Raw genomic sequence first — 19,063 nt, 5'->3', positions numbered from 1 at the left:
CAATTTGATGATACCACTGCTGTCAGCTGCGATGCTGCCAGACGCATCACAGCTGACAGCAGTGGTTTAGTGGTATGATCAAATCGTGAGCTGGTTACTCTATTGCTTTTTTTGCTTGATTGATTGCTTTTGCACTTACTTTCCTTTGTGGGCTGTTATCTGACCAGAGTGTTAGAAGCTGGTCAGTTACCTGGACTCTGCATTTGGTAACTAGACTTTGTCCATTTAGACTCCCTAGTGTCCCAACCAGGGCCACTGCCATTTCTACACCCATTTTGGTATACTTGGGCTTACTCCCATAGTTAGCCTGATGGCTGCGTCTGTTCCTTTCATATTTGCATTTTTTGGAGGTTAGGATAAAGTGAGAGGGAAGTACCTGTGGTCTCACAGATCGTAGGAATGGGCCAGAAGAAGGGATTTATCCCCGAAACGTTGCCCCCCTCTATTTGCCTTTTATTTGTACACCCTCCATTTTTTGCCTTCCACCACCCCCCTCCCTTTGTTTTCCCTCCCCTCATTTCCCCTATCCCTTATCCTCCTTTGTATCCTTTCTCCATAGGTGTCATTTAGCACCTGGAGTAATTTTTACCTCCTTACAATTACTCCCACATCTTCCATTTGTATATCCAAATGTGATGATATCTTTTCATATTACATTTCCAAATTATTTTGCTTATCATCAGACTATTCTATCATTGAGTGCTGGGAACTATTTTTTTGTTAGTATTACCTGGGAGGATTGAGCCCACCCCCCTGCTCCCGCTGCACCACTCACTCACACTCTATTATCTTTTATCTGTCTCATTGAGTGCGGTCTACTCCTTATATTCATTTAATATTCCTTCTCATGTCAAGGGCTGAGCAGGCCATGAAGTGGACAAAAAGAAAGTTCTTTGAGAAAGACAATAAGGCTGACACACTTCTAGCAACTAAATTAAGGAACGCAACACCAAATCCAGGGGTACAATCAATAAGACAACAAACGGTTCCTTGACTCCAATCCGGAAAAAATCTTGGAAGAATTTCACAAATTCTATTCTAAACCATATATTGGGAAAAAGCTGCACTTGATTTGCAGCCTGAAAAGCGAACAAAAGACTTTCTCATCTCGCTAAATCTCCCAAAAATAACACTCAACCATAAGATAACAATGGAGGAACTCCACCTGGTCATTAAAATTTTGAAATCAAACAAAGCCCCTGGCCTGGATGGCTTTTCCAATATCTACTATACGAAGTTTGCTAATATTATTTTCCCCCAGCTGCTAAATCTATTCAATTCAATACCGGTAGACCCTTCTTTCAATTTCACTTCCAATATGCTCCAGGCATCAATATCCTTTATTCACACAGCAGGCAAGGATCCAAAAATCTGTGGAGCTACCGCCCAATCTCTCTAATCAATTCGGATATTAAAATATTTTCCAAAATTTTAGCTAACAGACTTATAACAATCCTCCCTTCCCTTATACATGGTGACCAGGTGGGGTTAATCCAAAGACTTCAGGCCGCATACAATATTAAGAGATATGAATGGACAAGGGCATACAGATTTCCTAATCATAAAGCATTTATTGTGCCATAAGGTACACAACGTTTTGGCCTGCAAGCCTCTCAAGTGACGTGGCAGGCAGGCCGAAACGTTGTGTACCGTATGACACAATAAATGCTTTATGATTAAGAAATACGTGTGCCCTTGTCCATTCATATCTTTGGATTCATCGGATGCTACACAGGTCTTCCCTGGGATTAAGGAGCACCGGTATTTGTATCACTACTTTTGTACTGTTGTTTTGGTGTGCAGCAAACATCTATATATTTTAGCATACAATATTAGACAAATAGTGGCCAGAACAGATTTTGCTCAGAGATCAAAAATCCCTTCGCTCCTGCTCAGTCTCGACGCAAAAAAAAGCCTTCGACCGGATAGACTGGCAATATATGAATAAAACACTAAAATCTTTTGGATTCGAAGGCCCTTTCCGAAAGGCTATATTATCTCTACAAAAGCCTTACAGCTAGAGTGGTATGTGGTAGGGCCCATTCGGAACCAATCCAAATCAAAAGCGGGACACGCCAGGGATGCCCACTTTCACCATTGCTATTTGCCCTATGCATTGAACCACTGGCGACCCAAATTAGAGGCAACACAAGCATTACTGGTCCACAAGTAGGCAACAAAAAATATAAATGGGCACTATTTGCAGATGACATCATTCTTACAATAGCTAAGCCGTTGATATCCCTCCCTAACATGTTTTCTAACGGCCAATTTTAACAAGCTCTCAGGTTTTAAAATAAATAATAATACATCTGAAGCCCTTAATATTAACCTTCAAGAAGAAACAGTTAAATTAATTAAGCTCAACTTTGACTAGAACTGGCAAAGCAGGCCTTAAAATACCTAAGGATATTTGTGACCAGATATTATTCCTCCCTAAACAAGGCCAACTACCTACATCTCCTAAAGATATTCGCTGCAGATCTCAAAACATGGTCCAATTTCAATATTTCCTGGATAGGAAGGGTACAGTCGGTTAAAATGAACCTCCTTCCCAGGTTGCTCTACCTATTCCAAACTCTCCCCATACCTATTAACAAATCAGATATATTTCATCTTCCATCACTCATAACTAAGTTTCTTTGGAACAACAAGAAAGCAAGAGTTAATAAAGGAATTCTCACTCACCCAGCGAGAGCAGGGGGCTTGGGACTATCTTGCCTGCTATCCTATTATAAGGCGGCCCAAACATGACATTTAGTGGTTGGCACGCTAGCACCTTCTTGAGAAGATGGGTAGCACTGGAGTCAGCACGGATCCATCCAGTTGAGATAGCCAATCTACTCTGATTACTCGCAGACAATAGAGCACCTGTTCACAAACCCCCCGACAGTAGCACATTCTCTAAAGTTCTGGGACAAACTCAAATTTAAATGTAAGTTGAAGTCCAAAAATTCTCAATTAACCCCTCTATGGGGGAACACAAGTTTTCCCCCTGGACAAGACAGGCAGATGTTTTCAACTGGGCAAAAGCAGCTACAAATAGACTAAGAGACATAAATAAAAAAGGTAAAATGGCACAGTTTGACCAATTGATTTTGGAAAACGGATTCCCCTCAAGAGAAATATTTCGCTTTCTCCAAATCAGAGCATTTTATGCTAAAATTTGCCTGTCTGATTCTGAATTAGGGTTCGAATCTATGTGTATGGAAGCTGAATCACAAAGAGACCTAACCTAAAGATTATATGGGATCTTTTCCCTCCCCAGTACAGGGTCTCAAGATATACGCAGCTATATCAGACTATGGGAAAAAGATCTAGGAGAAGAACTAGAGGATTTGGATTGGGATTATATTTTAAACAGAGTAGCAAATTGCTCTATTTGCACAACGGTGAAAGAAAATGTGTACAAGGGGATGCTGCGTTGGTACAGAACCCCTATAACCATATCCAAATATGTGCCAGGATAGTCCCCCCTCTGCCCAAACGGGTGTGGAGAGAGAGACACGTTTACCCACATGTGACCTGGAACCTGCCCCAGGATTGCTGAACTTTAGGTCCTGGTACGTAGTTTGATTCAGAGAATTCTGGATGTGAAGATACCACTGGATCCATAGTTATTTCTCTTGAACAGACCCATTTAGGGTCTCTCGAGAGCAGAAAATAAATTGTTATCCCAAACAGCCACCGACACTAGGTGTAAAATAGCTGAAGTATGGGTCCAGAAAAAAATTCTTACCGTACCAGTTATAAGGGCTTAAGTATGGTTCCTGTGCCAAATGGAGAAGTTGACTAGTCTTCTCAATGACACTTGTAACAGTTTCCAGAAAACCTGGAATCCATGGCTGACCGATGCAGAAAACCCAGGTATAAATCCAGAAATAATAATGTTGTAATTCCCTCTTAAAAGCCCCGAAACACCATCAGTCTTAATACAGTGGCAAACTGGGGCACCCTTTTAATGAAGTTTCAAGGTAATAATGGAGTAAAACGGAAAGATTATAGTATCAGATTATACACTTGTAATTTTATTAGATACAAATGTGGTTTCTGTGAAAGTATTGATGGAAAGTATTGATGGTACTGTATGTTAAATATGCCAAATCAAGCTGTTCTGGTACCAAAACTTTACCGCCCCCCACACCTTTTAATTTTTTTATTTGAATTCATTTTTGGACTGTTACTCTCCCTCCACCCCCTCCCCCACCAAAAAAAATGCATGTAAGTTGTTATGCAAATTGCAATAAAATACAAGTTAAAAAAAAGAAAAGAAATAGAAAACAACAATTATTTAAAAAAAAACATTTGCCTAAAAATGCATTGCATGTCACTGTATTTAGTATCCCTAAAGCGGCACTTAGAAATTAATTGGCAGTCAATGGGCAAGCAAAAAAATACAAATTAAAAAATACAATAAAAAATAAAATAAAAAAACAAAAATGACATACATTCAATGTTTAGCTTACCTTTAGATGTCTTCACCCTCCGATTTCCGATGTATCTGGAAGCTCTCCATCTGCGACGCAATGATCCTCAGCTTCAGGTAAGTCCAGTTCTTCAATCATCTATCTTCTTTACTTGTAATCCATAGAAATCCACAGGGTGGATGTTGTCCCATTGTCTTCTTAAGCTAAATGAGATGAGACAGGCCTTATATAAGGCCTGTGATGTCACATTTTAGGGTCAGATGGTACAGCTCCAATCCGATTGGATGCTGTACCATGTGACAGATTTTTTAATGACTGCCATCACATGGTACAACAACCAATCCGATGTTCCATTTTGTTTAAAGGATGTGACATCACCTTAAGGGATGTTTTCACATCCTTTAAAAAAAAATGGCTGCCATCACATGGTACAGCAAACAATGAGATTGTGAGTGTACCACATGGTATATCTCACAATCCCATTGGTTCCTGTACAATGTGATGGCAGCCATTTTTTTAAAAAGGATATGACATTCCTTAAAGTAATGTCACATCCTTTTAAAAAAAAAATAGAACATGTCACAGGGTACTTAAACCAATCAGATTGTGGACAGCCATGTGGTGTGTGACCTACCTCCCTTGGAGATGATGTCAAATCCTTAAAAAAAATGCAAAACAATTTGTCACATGTTACAGCATCCAATCAGATGCTGAACCATCTGACCATAAAATATGACGTCACACGCCTTATATAAGGCCTGTCCCATCTCATTTTAGCTTAAGAAGACGACGGGACAGCAGTCGCCCTGTGGATTTCTATGGATTACAAGTAAAGAAGATAGAAGATTGAAGAAAAGAAGAAGATTGAAGAACCAGACTTTCGTGAAACTGAGGATCATTGCGTTGTGGATGTTGAACTTCCTGATATACCGGGAATCGGAGGGTGAAGACATCTAAAGGTAAGAAGCACATTGAATGTATGTTATTTTTGTTTTTCAGCTTTTTTTATTGTACTTTTTTTGCTTGCCCATTGACTGTCAATGTATTTATCTGTACCCCTTTAAGGTATAGACAAATAGTGACAGGCACTTTTAGGCAAATGGTTGTTTTTTAAATTATTGTTATGTTTTCTATTTCTGTTTATTGTTTTGAGATAATTGTTATGTATTTGGAGGGCTTGTTTTTATTTAATTTTTGGCTTGTTTAGGCATTTATTTTATGGTTGTGTTGTTTAGGTGATTGGGTTCTTTAATTTTCATGTTTTGGTGATTGGGTTCTTAAATTCTTGTGTTGTTTAGGTGTTTGGGTTTTGTTATTGTTGTGTTGTTTAGGTGCTGTTATTTTTTTAGGTTGCCAATTGACTGCTATTGTGGCTTATCATACCCATAGTATATGTGCATGATGTACCACTGTGCCAATCAATGGGTAGAGGTAGTTGTCCCAGGGTGGGTGGTTAGGGGGTTAACCCTTTAATTACTTTAGCAGTTACTCCTCGCTTAAGGTGATTAAGGGGTTAGGGGCCATAAGATTGTATTTATTATTGTTGTGTTCCTGCCAAAGGAGGGTGAGGATGGGGAGGATGGTGATGAGGACGGCCTTCATCTTGGCAGGGATAAGGGCAAGTTGTATTTACTGTATGGATATTTTTTTATTTTGAATGGGCAAATGCACTATTATTCAGATCTGGATAATAGTAATTTTGCCCATTACTGTACTGTATGTGTTGGGGGAGGGTTGTTGGGGTAGAGGGGGTGCCCAATACTTGCCATTGGGGTTATTTTTGCTCCCATTCAGGGCATAGGTAACCACACTGGCAATGAATGAGTGTATTGGCTAGAATTGTGTTGTAATGTTTATTGTGGGTAGCGCGGGTGGGTGAAGGTGGTATTTGGCCCTCGGTGGGTGTTTATGCCTACCTGGTAGGTAGCGATGGGGTGGGGGGGGGGGAGGTTAACGCATTCATTACCGTAGCGGTAGTAACCCACAATAAACCGGGCGCTGGTAGTTAACCCCTTCATTGCCGTAGCGGTTAGCCGCTAATGTAATGAAGATTCCTGTAAATGTATTTTTATTGCACAGGATAGAAGCCGGGGGTCTCCGGACCTGGTATTAATGTGTATCAGCTACGGAGACTCTCGGCTTCAATCCGATGCAGGAAAAATGACTTTTCTAAGTCCTGACCTCAGATCCCATCTCGCCACCCTAGGCCTGACGAGATGAAATCTTTGATAAACTCGCAATCCCAGAGCTCTGATTATCTAATCAGAGAATAGCCTAAATTTATCAAAATTGCGCTGTTTGAATTTTTGCAGCTCCCGCTCTACGTATTTGAGCAGGAGCCAGAAATCGCGAAAAAATGCCTTCCCCGTACGATTTGGCCAACTCATCGAGGCTTTACAAAATGTTGCTAGAATAGCCCAAAATTATTGATGAGTTGGTTATCGAAGCTACTAGAATAGGCCCCAAAGTGTAACTTGAGCTCCTGTTTGCTGAATCCAAACATGTCTGACTGCTCTATTAGAATAACAGAAAAACTCCTCTTACCCAGTGAGCTGAGGTTCTGCTGATTCTCCATCATCACGTCCTTGTAACGCTCCTTGTGTCCTTCTAAATACTCCCACTCCTCCATGGAGAAATACACAGCAAGATCATCATACTTTATAGGTACCTGAAACACAGAGAATCCCCCACTCAGTATCCAGATATAATAAATGGTCCTGTAAGAATCTTTTCCTTATGGAAAGACAGGTGAGCAAGGCAGAGAGGGAAATACAGATACATAGAACAAAGTTTGTTCAAGAAAAGGCTGAATGAAAACAGGAAGGTGGTTGTGATGGTAGGGGTAAATGTGACTGCTTTTAATAAAGGTCAAGTCTGTGATTACCACTACCCATCTGTATTATTTTTGCATACAGTTGTGTGAAAAAGAAAGTACACCCTCTTTGAATTCTATGGTTTTACATAGCAGGACATAATAACAATCATCTGTTGCTTAGCATGTCTTAAAATTAGGTAAATACAACCTCAGATGAACAACAACACATGACAAATTACACCGTGTCATGATTTATTTAACAAAAATAAAGACAAAATGGAGGAGCCATGTGTGAAAAACTAAGAACACATTATGATTCAGTAGCTTGTAGAACCACCTTTAGCAGCAATAACTTGAAGTAATCGTTTTCTGTATGACTTTATCGGTCTCTCACATCATTGTGGATGAATTTTGGCCCACTCTTCTTTACAACGTTGCTTCAGTTCATTGAGGTATGCGGGCATTTGTTTATGCACAGCTCTCTTATGGTCCCGCCACAGCATTTCAATCGGATTGAGGTCTGAACTTTGACTGGGCCATTGCAACACCTTGATTCTTTTCTTTTTCAGCCTTTCTGGTGTAGATTTGCTGGTGTGCTTGTGATCATTGTCTTGTTGCATGACCCAATTTCGGCCAAGCTTTAGCTGTCGGACAGATGGCCTCACATTCGACTCTAGAATACTTTGGTATACAGAGGAGTTCATGGTCGACTCAATGACTACACGGTTACCAGTTCCTGTGGCTGCAAAACAATCCCAAATCATCACCCCTCCACCACCGTGCTTGACTGTTAGTATGAGATATTTGTGCCAATATGCTGTGTTTGGTTTTCGCCAAACGTGGCACTGTACATTATGGCCAAACATCTCCACTTTGGTCTAGTCTGTCCAAAGGACATTTTTTCAGAAGTCTTGGGGTTTGTTCAGATGCAACTTTGCAAACCTAAGCCGTGCTGCCATGTTCTTTTTGAGAGAAGAGGCTTTCTTCTGGCAACCCTTCCAAATAAACCATACTTGTTCAGTCTTTTTCTAATTGTACTGTCATGAACTATAACATTTAACATGCTAACTGAGGTCTGCAGAGTCTGAGATGTAACTCTTGGGTTTTATGCAATTTCTCTGAGAATTGCACGGTCTGACCTCGGGGTGAATTTGCTGGGACGTCCACTCGTAGGAAGATTGGCAACTGTCTTGAATGTTTTCCACTTTTGAATAATCTTTCTCACTGTAGAATGATCTACTTTAAATTGTTTGGAAATGGCCTTATAACCCTTCCCAGATTGATGGTCAGCAACAATTGCTTCTCTAAGATCATTGCTGATGTCTTTCCTCCTTGGCATTGTGTTAACACACACCTGAATGCTCCAGACCAGCAAACTGCTAAAACTTCGGCTTTCATAGAGGTGGTCACAAGGGCATTTGATTAGCAGCACCTGTCTGCTACTTAGCATCTTAATTCCTATGGAAGCAGTAAGGGTGTACTTAATTTTTCACTCATAGCTTCTCCATTTTGGCTTTATTTTTGGTAAATAAATCATGACACGGTGTAATAAGTCATGTGTTGTTATTCATCTGAAGTTGTATTTACCTAATTTTAAGACCTGTTAAGGAACAGATGATTGTTATTATGTCCTGATATGTAAAACCATAGATTTCAAAGACGGTGTACTTTCTTTTTCACACAATTGTATATCTGTATTGTAAGTCTGGTTCAAGCACTTTAGGAATCAGGGGTTAATGTTATGTTCAGCTGGAATGTGGCCAAATGGTCTGGGCTCTTTCCAAGTAACTCTATGCAGGTTAATGTGGTTGTTGTTGCATTTCCACCCACCAATCAAGGAATGGGTCATATTACAAACACCTGGGGGCAGGGAGACCCCTAGCCAGATGAGATTAGCTCAGCTCAGTTGAGTTGTGAAGCAGATATTGTTTGAAGAGGCAGCTGGGGAAAGAAGTTGTGTGCAACTGGGAGGAGCTGCAACGGACATGGCAAGAAGAAATAACTGGGAAAATCTCTTTAGGGAGTTCCCTGCACCTAGGTGTATAGGGTAACTCCACTTTCCTAGTTGTAAGTATGAATGTTGATTTACTGTAAATAGTTGTGGATATTTCTTTTTCCAATAAATTAATTTGAGAAACTCTTGTGTTTCTGTCTGGTGAATTGATCCCTGGTGTGAGGCAGCGGCGGAATCGACAGGTTCCGCTTCGATATTCTTCTGGGAATATCTGTCCTGATTAAGGTCTCAATTTTGAAGAAGACAGAACACAGAATTACAACTGTTTCAGTACACACACCCTTACATTTCCCTGTAGCTTTCTCGACGTACAGTCAAGACTACAAGAATGTCGGACAAGTACCTGTCCTGGACCAAGGACCTGATCGCACTCCGGTTTGAGGAGTGGGAAGTACTTACCAGGAACTGGGACAAGCAGCTGATCACCGACCTGGTGGAGTACGAGGCACAGTGCTCAGAGCTGAGGCACTGGCTAGCCCTGAGGTAATTCCGGGCCCTTCCAGAATATGGGAATCGCCCGCCAACTCTGGTGATGAGTAAGTGGAGGCTCTAGATGGGCTACCTGCAGTGGAGGTGGACATTCCAGATGGATAAATATCCCATTAGGCATAAACAGCAATGTGCAGGGTAAGCACACACCGTTAGTATAAAAGGAATACCGGCACCGATCTTAAGATAGTAGGCAAGCGAGCGGACTCTGTATGAATCTAATCACGATCCTGCGGAAACACTTAATCAGCCGTGGGGTTGGTGTCAATTAACCTATTGTACACTCATGTTTACGACTTAACATCCATAGATTGGTACCAGGATATACTTACGGTGTGTGCTTACACTGCACATTGCTGTTTCTGCCTAATGTAATATTTATATCCTTTCATTACACTTGATGTATTAGACCAAGGGGGCGCAAACTTTTTTCCCTGCGCCCCCCTGCCGGTGGTCCCCTCACTCCCGCGCCCCCCTAACCCCCACTTACCTGCGCTCCGGCGTCATGACGTCACGTTGCCATAGCAACGTGACGTCACGACCTCGCTGCGTCATTTTGACGCCGCATTGTCATGGCGATGCAGGAAGCCACCGGAGCCTAGGTAAGTAAAGTTTACAGAGGCCCTGCAGCTCCCCCGGCACTTAATTTAAGTGCCTTCGGGAAGCGCGCAGGGCCTCTGTAAACCCCGCGCCCCCCCGCCGACAGCTTCGCCCCCCCCTGGGGGTCGCACCTCCCAGTTTGCGCACCGCTGTATTAGACAACATATACCCATACTAACTAGGCAGATCAGGTAAGGGTTCTAAGTCAAGAATGACCTACCTGTTACTAGGGACCTGTACATGCAGTCCTAACTAGCCATTACAGGTACTGAGGTCGACGATAGTGTGCTTCAGGGTGTCCTCATAGGTCATAGGTCCACTATAGGTTACTACTAAACCAGCCCTCAATAACTTATACCTTCAAGGAACACGATCTGACTCACTGTTAGCCCACTCGCTTGTCTGCCTCAGTATATCTTGGAACCTATCAACATACTGTAAGTCTGGTTGTCAACACAGGGGTACATTAGGTTAATTGATACCTACCCCACAACTGACTTATTGCTTCAATCATCAGCAGAATCGCGATTAGACTCATACAGAGTCCGCTCGCTAGTCTGCTAGTTCTGGATCGGTCCAGAGTACTCTTTACACCAATGGTGTGCGCTTACATTGCACATCATTGTCTCTACCTATTGTAATACTTATATCCTTGTATTACACTTATGAGGTATTAGACCAAATATACCCATACCAATTAGGCAGACCAGGCAGGGGTTCCAAGTTGAGAACAACCTACCTGTTACCAGGGACTTATGCATTCAGCTACATCAGATGATCAGTAGACCCTACAGTTCAAGTCCTTATTTATCAAAGGGCAGAGGATATGTATATTCACCCCTTTGTTGTGGATAAATACATCCACACATTTGCTGATAGGATTTATTCACACCATATCACAGCTTATCTTCCATGATCCACAGGATTTAATATAGTTCTTTACTATTTGGATCACTTATGCGTTTAATTATCGTTTTAATCACCTAGATTTTATCTCCTATTGGCAATCTAATAAAGTTAATTTTAATTTGTCCATTAATCACCCAGGAGATGGACGAGTGCCCATACTAGGTTACGTTTTCTTGTGTGTTCTTGTTTTATTACCTACCAAGGGAGTAGCACCATCATATCTTATCCTAGCTGATGCGGGGGTAACCCTACCAGTATCCACTAGTTACTCTGGCTCGGTCTGAGATGTTTGGGTCAGAGTACCTTTTACCTGGGGAGGGGATGAGGGTGACCCTGGCAGATGGGGGGCAGCAAATCCCTCCAAGTAGCCAGCGTGTTCCTGGACTGGGGCACAGGCAAAGGCATCTGTGATATCAGCATTTTTCCCGGCTAGATGCTTCTGTACTGTTGAACAATGACTTGTGTTGACTCCGATGCAGGTACGAGGAGGATGATGCCGTAGCCGCGATGACTCGGAGCCAGATTTGCAGAGATCCCAACCCAGCATCAGTTGTTGTTCAGGGTTACAACCCTGAAACCTTCACTCCCCGGACCTTGGAGCCTCCAGTCGTGGACCTTACGGAGGAGGTGGACCGGGTAAGACGAGCGGAGCCTGCCTTGACAGTGACTGTGTGACTAGGGCCAGTGGGCCAGAGCAGAGTAAGATGTTCCTGGGATTCCGTGCGGATGGACCCGAGCTTGGAAGGCAAGCCTGCTGCTCCGTCTTCAGAATCTGTAGCCAAGCAGATCTTATGGCGCTATGGACTCTTATACCGTTAAAAAGCCCCGGCAGCTCTGGACAGACCATGGACAGCCAAATGTCAGTAAGTGGTACCTAGTAATTACTGCGCACAGTTGCTGCACTTAGCGCATGAGATCCCGTACGAGAGCCAGGCTGACACAAAGTTTCTGCTGGCCAGGGGTATCGCGGGAGGCCTTGGCGTTCTGCTGCATCTGTGATACCTTCCAGCGAGTGGCAAGGCGATCGGGCGAAGGCCTCCCTGAAGCTGCTACCAGTGATTGGGGAACTTTTCTAGCAGGTGGCACTAGACATCGCGCCCCTGATGATCCCCAGTAGGTCCGGAAAACTGTATATTTTAACGGTCGTGGACTTTGCAACCAGGTACCCGGAGGCGGTGGCTCTCTCCTCCATTGACACCCGGAAGGTGGACGAGGTGCTCATGCATATTTTTAACAACTGTAGGTTTCTTAGTGAGATCCTGACTGACCAGGGAGCACAGTTCATGAGTGAGCTTCCCCAAAATCTCTGGGCTGCTCTCCGCACCAACCCCTACCACCCTCAAACCAACCGACTGTGTGAGCGGTTCAATGGCCCCTGAAACAAATGCTGCAGGCATTTGTGGAGGCCGAAGGAGGGGACTGTGAAGCACATCTACAGCACCTATTGTTCGCATACAGGGAGGTGCCACAGGAGTCTATTGGCTGCTCACCCTTTCAGCTTCTATACGGGTGCTGGGTCCGTAGACCACTCAACCTGTTCCGGAAGGGATGGGAGGGGGAGACCACCACAACAGATGCGACGGTGCTTCAGTATGTGGTGGAGCCCAAGGATCGGTTAGCCGATCTGATGGGATTAGCACAGGCTAACCTCAAGGGAGCTCAGTCCAGGCAGAAACGCTGGCGGGTGGCATCACTTCAGGTGCCTTCGGAGTCATGACTCCTGACGAAGCTGAGAACCGAAATGCGTAGAGTCGACACAGTAGGCATTACTGGTATTCTCCAAGAGAAGCACTGCCTGTCCTCCTTCACAATCCTGAAGGCACCGTGATGCAACCTGCCACCGGAAGTGATGTGACACTCAGCGGGAGCATGGCGAACTGAGAGACTCAAACCGGGGCTATTGGAGATATAACTGGCCACTCAACTATAGTTTTTATGTGTGAATGCTACTTTGATTAATGTAAATGCAATATTGTATCTAATATACATCTGAATTTTATACAGAGTTACACTATTGTGGTATCTTTCTGTTTCATCGAGGCAGATCACACTGTGACCACCAATACAATACTACTACTAGAGAAGCCAACAGCTGAATATCCTGAGCCACATGTTATGTTGGAGATGCAGTTTTTTGTTTGAGAAATTGTGAGTTCCCATTTGGCTGAATCCTATAATCTAAAAGAAACTTTATGAAGCTGATTACACTATGTAGTTTCTATTTGTTTTTTTATATATGGTGATATCTGCGCTCCCCAAAGCTTCGAATATAACTACACAGAAGAAAACCAGGACCTTTTCTTCAGAGGGTTGAGCTGCGACCTATTACCCAATTTTTTGCACTTGCACGCTTACCTTTTTTATATATATATTTCAGCACTTGTTTATGTACATGATAATCTATTTTTATTCACTATTCTGATCACATTAAATCACTCTGTATAGGAGCGCCCTAATACCACTTTTTTGTTACTAAAAGCTCTGGTTTGACAGAAATGCCCATAGTAGAAAGTTCATCCCGGGGCAGCAGGTGCTTGTTCTAAAGCCGACTCGCCAGAACAAGCTCCTGGCAGCCTGGTTCAGCTGAACCCCATTAAAACACAGTGCTTGGGGTCCACATAATGCGATCGCGTTATAAGCAGATTGCAGAGAATTAAAATGTGTCTGCAATAAGGAATTCCGCGTCCACCAGAGGGGGAGAGCTGGGATAACTCTCCCAGCTGTCCCAGACCCGGAGGCGCAGCGGCACACCACGCAGGACTTAACCGGAGCAGCTTCGCAGTGTGCTGGGGATCCGACACCATGGACATGGGGTCCGGGTCGGCAATCGCGGAGGCGCTATATACAAGGAGTCGGGGGGGATAAGACTGAGGGGAAACTGTATACAGGGGGGGTGCTGGATAAGCTTCTTGCAGCACGGAGCACTATAGGGAGGCGGTGAAGTCCTGGTGTCACGCAGCAACAGACGCATGCTCCGCTCCAGCTGGCTCCACTTCCTGGAGTCCAACCCCCAGCATCCCCCAGATGTCACACAGCCTGCCAAAGACGTCAACAGAGAGCGCCGCACCACCCACGCGACGGGGCAAAAGCGGGCCTACCTGAGTAGCAATATACAGCAGTTTACAGGTATTTGTTTTATGGTATAATAAATGTTCTTGTGTGTGACTGTGTAATTTATTGGGAGCCATACTCACACCGCGTTATAAGCTGATCCGTGTTGTATCTCATCACACTATAACAGGGTTGAGCTGTATTTCCCATACCCGGCAATCCAGCAGGTGAACGAGTCAAATTATGTGGTAGCTCTGGATCAGGAGTTAGGTGGACATCGGAGCTACCATATCAACATGTCAAAAGAATACTATGCGAGTCAGCCGGTGGTGATGGCGGTGTGTAGACCACTATCGGGAGACGCAGCGAGCAGAGCTCTGCCCAATCTCCTAGGGTTGGCAAGGTAGGGAGGCTCTGTAGAGGACATAGGTATAGGGTCCCAGCTTGCGGTTTCCAAAAGGAAGCAGGTGCAAGAGTTGTTCACAGACAAGCCGGGACGGACTCACCTCACTGATCATCTAGTCAACACTGGTGATCAGGGGCCCCTCTGTAAATCCATGTACCGAGTGTCTGTGGAGGTAAAGCGGAGCATTAAGAAGGAGATTGCAGAGATGTTGGAGACAGAATGATCTCCAGGTCTCAAAGTGCCTGGGCTTCGCCAGTGGTCCTTGTCCACAAAAAGGATGGAACCATCCGATTCTGTGTGGACTATCGGCAGTTAAATGCCCAGACCGTGTCGGATGCCTATCCCATGTCTCGGATGGATGAGCTGTAAGACGAGCTCGCCAGGGCAGGGTATCTAACCACCATGCATCTGAGCCAAGGGTACTGGCAGATCCCATTGACCCAGGAGTCGTGGGAGAAGTCAGCCTTCACCACCCATTTGGGATGAAGAACGCGCTGGCTACCTTCCAGCGTCTGCTCAATCGCCTGCTTGAGGTAATGCAGGAGTATGCTCGGGCGTACTTGGATGACTTAGCAGTGTTTATTCATTCCTGGGATGATCATCTTACCCATGTAGCAGCGGTCCTAGCACGCATCCAGGAGGCCGGGCTAACGCTAAAGCTGGCCAAGTGCCAAATAGGGATGGCAGAGGTTGTATACTTCGGGCACAGGGTAGGCGACAGGCATCTCAAACCTGAGCCCGCCATGGCAGAAGCCATTGTGGGGTGGCTGGTTCCCAAGACCAAGAGACATGTGCTAGCCTTTCTGGGGAACGCTGGGTATTACCACAAGTTTGTACCACACTACAGCTCCCTGGCCAAACCCCAAACTGACCTGACTAAAAGATGCTCCCTCCCATGGTAACTTGGTCACCGGAGTATGAGCGGGCCTTCTCTGCTCCCAAGGCTGCCGTGGCAAGCGCACTGTTCTTGGCAACTCCCATCTATGACGAGCAGTTCCTGATTCAGACCGATGCCTCTAAATTTGGTATCGGTGCAGTGCTGAGTCAGATGAGGTGCTGATGGAGTTGAACACCCAGTTCTGTACCTAAGCAACAAGTTATTAGATTGGGAGGCTGTTTATGCTACAATTGAGAAGGAGTGCTTGACTATAGTATGGGCCCTCTGGAAAATCCAACCATGTGTGTATGGCCTCTCTTTTATGGTCATTACGGACCATAATCCCGACCTGGTACCAGCTGGTCTATGGGGATAATGCCAAGCTGCTGTGGTGAAGTCTGGCCTTACAGGAGTATGATTTCATTGTACAGCAAAAGAAGGGGAGTGAGAACAACAATACCGATGGACATTCCCGGCAGGACGATCCAGGTCCATCTAAGCTCAGACCTTCATGCGTCATGCTTGGAGATCAACCCGTTGTGGTCGCAACCTAAGAGATCTCTGTTTAAAGGGGAGGTGTGACGGTAGGGGTAAATGTGACTGCTTTTAATAAAGGTCAAGCCTGTCATTAGTCCTATATATCTGTATTGAAAGCCTGGTTCAAGCACTTCAGGAATCAGGGGTTAATGTTATGTTCAGCTGGAATGTGGCCAAATGGTCTGGGATCTTTCCAAGTAACTCTTTGCAGGTTAATGTGGTTGTTGTTGTATTTCCACCCACCGATAAAGGAATGGGTCAAATTACAAACACCTGGGAGAAGGGAGACCCCTAGCAGATTTCGTTTGAAGAGGCATCTGGGGAAAGAAGCTGTGTGTAACTGGGAGAAGATGCAGCGGATATTGCAGAAAGAAAGAACAGGGAAACCTCTATAGGGAGTTCCCTGCACCTAGATTTATAGGTTAACCCCAGCTTCCCAGTTGTGTGTGCTGATTTACTCTAAATAGTTGTGGACATTTCATTTTCCAATAAATTAAATTGTATAAACTGTGTGTTTCTGTCTGGCGAATTGATTCCTGGTGCGATAGTCCTGGTCTCTTCCGTGACAGGCTATTTTCTGGTGGCAACAGTGGGATCGCTAGACTCAGCACTGATATTCTTCCTAGCTGCAGAAGTGTAATATTTTCATATTATTAACTTATGCATAACTATAACCAGGCTTTTGTCTTTCCATAAGCTAGAAGAAAAAACATGATTTGTATTACAGTATATTATGGGTAGCAGGGAAATAGTGTACTGTATATGTGAAGGAAGATTTTTTTAACTTCCCATCACCTTTCTAATGTGCCATTTCTTTTATTAGGGGGGCCCCTCGAGTTCATCGGTTAATTCTCTCTTTGTAGAGTTAGGCAAGAGATACAAAGATGTTAGCCTTGAAGGGGGTGTGGAGATGAGGTGGGCAGACATCATAAGTATTTCTTTGTGTTTAGTCTGCTAAAATATATAGCAAATGTATAACCAGTAACGACATCATATAAGATAAGAAATGAGACGCCCAATGAAAATAATAAATATACGGACATATGAAATTATGCATTCCCGCTCCCTTTTTAGGGTAAAGGTTGGATTGCTTAGGACTATTATTTCAGTGCCTTTATGTTAAGTCAGACAGCAATGTTTGATTTGTATTAAATGCACTCTTGGTAACAGCTATTTGCAGAAAAAGTCTCTATTCAAATTGTTTTCCTAAAAAGACACGTGTGGAACTGAGTTTTTCCAGGACATATCTACTGTAACACAGCCCTCACCTTTCCAGTCAGCAGGTGAATGATGATGTTGACGTGTTCCAGGATCTTCTCAGACATCAGCTTCTTGTCATCGTTTCTCTCATGTATCAGGGACTTAGTTGGATTCTCCATGATGGGTCTTTCTGGCACACAGGGACTGCTGCTGTCTGTGACATGCTCACCGTGCTTCTTCACAACTATAAAATCCTACATATTGAGAGACAGTAATAAATATCACTGTGCAGAGCAAGAGACAACAGTTGACATGTCTCATGTTCCTGCAAATTTGTTGCTTTGCACTAAGAGGGACATGTCTCTTGTTAACAGCTCTATACTCAATCTATTCAGTGCCCTCCCCACCAATTCTGTTTCTATTATCACTGATATAACTGCACCATAACTCACTGACTCCCCTGTGCCTATATGATCAATGATCATAAATTGTACACACATCACATTAAAAAGTGTATGTATTCATTACAGGACTTCTGACACTGTGGATATTACAGAATAATGTTGCACAGACACAAAACATTTATTTTATAATATATGTAGTGGTCCCAGGATCTCCCTCTGCACAAACAGGTCTCTTCCTGGATCCAAGTACATGCAATCACTGGGTCAATCCCCTCTGCCAAACTGCATCCTTCTCTGATCCTATCTGACTCTGTGCTCTCCTGCTGCCCAATCGTGTCCTTATGTGGTCCTGGGCTCTCCATATGACCAAACACATTGTCTGCCCTTGGGTTCTTGCTTTCTCTAATTACGTGTCCCTGAATATTGCTTCTCAAGTACCTCACATATTAAAGCTGCAGTTCAGTCAATATCCTGCATGTGTGTTTTTTTTTAATAAATCAGTTCTGTAGTAAGAAAAAATACTTTTAGCATTTTCTGTTTTTAAAAAAACAACTTTGAAAGACCAATTTTCTTGTATTCTATTTTAACAGCCATTTGCTAAGGCACTGCCCCTTCATGTCCTGTCACAAGCCCTGGCACACCCCTTTGTCATCCCTGCCCTCCCTCTAGCACATGTCAGTGCAGGAATGCTCATGAATATTCATGAGCTTCCACTGACAGACAAGCAGAATATAAACAGATCCCTTCACTAATTATGTCACCAAATTTCGACCTATCAATACATGGAGAACAAATTGACCGGCAGCTATACAGTTCTTTAGGTAATTAGAGATTGCCCACATGAAGCTATTGAAGTAAAAAAATAAATAAAAAAATTAAAAAAGACTGAACTGCAGCTTTAACGCTCTGCAGGTCCCTGTTGTAGTGAGGGAGATAAGAGTGGTGTCATTATAACTTTCTCCAGCAGCTCTCACCTCTCCAGCCAGCAGGTAGATAATCTCCAGGGTGTGATCCAAGATCCTCTCAGTCATCTGCTTCTCGTCCTTGTTCATGATCAGTGAGTTATTCAGATGGTCCAAGACTGGTTCCTGTGGAAGTTTTTCACTGCAGGTGACTTCTGCAGCTAGGGATATATATTGTACTTCCTTCACAAGAATATCCTCCTACACATGGAGAGAGATAAGGATGTATATGTGACCCTGCAGTGACCGAAAAGGATCAAATGAAATTAGTGTCCCTCCTGTCTGTATCACCCTGTAGTGGGATCGACACATGAGGGGCTGTGGGTCCTGTCAGTGTCACCCTGGAGAGGGAGGGATATACATTGTTGCGTA

The 19,063-nt window shown here is 43.7% G+C and overlaps 1 protein-coding gene across 1 annotated transcript in view; it reads right to left on the bottom strand.

Moving 5' to 3' along the window:
* LOC142465249 (uncharacterized) overlaps positions 1-19,063 on the bottom strand; it is a 39,540-nt gene that overhangs the window by 17,105 nt on the left and 3,372 nt on the right. Inside the window, 3 exon segments of the mRNA XM_075569249.1 lie at positions 6,972-7,095; positions 17,394-17,579; positions 18,704-18,892. Coding sequence (XP_075425364.1) covers positions 6,972-7,095; positions 17,394-17,579; positions 18,704-18,781 — 388 coding nt within the window. The 5' untranslated portion in view covers positions 18,782-18,892.

Source organism: Ascaphus truei, chromosome 13 (genome assembly GCF_040206685.1).
Source record: "Ascaphus truei isolate aAscTru1 chromosome 13, aAscTru1.hap1, whole genome shotgun sequence".
NCBI lineage: Eukaryota > Metazoa > Chordata > Amphibia > Anura > Ascaphidae > Ascaphus > Ascaphus truei.
The sequence above is the reverse complement of the archived record's forward strand: the minus strand, read 5'-3'. Positions and strand labels throughout refer to the sequence as shown.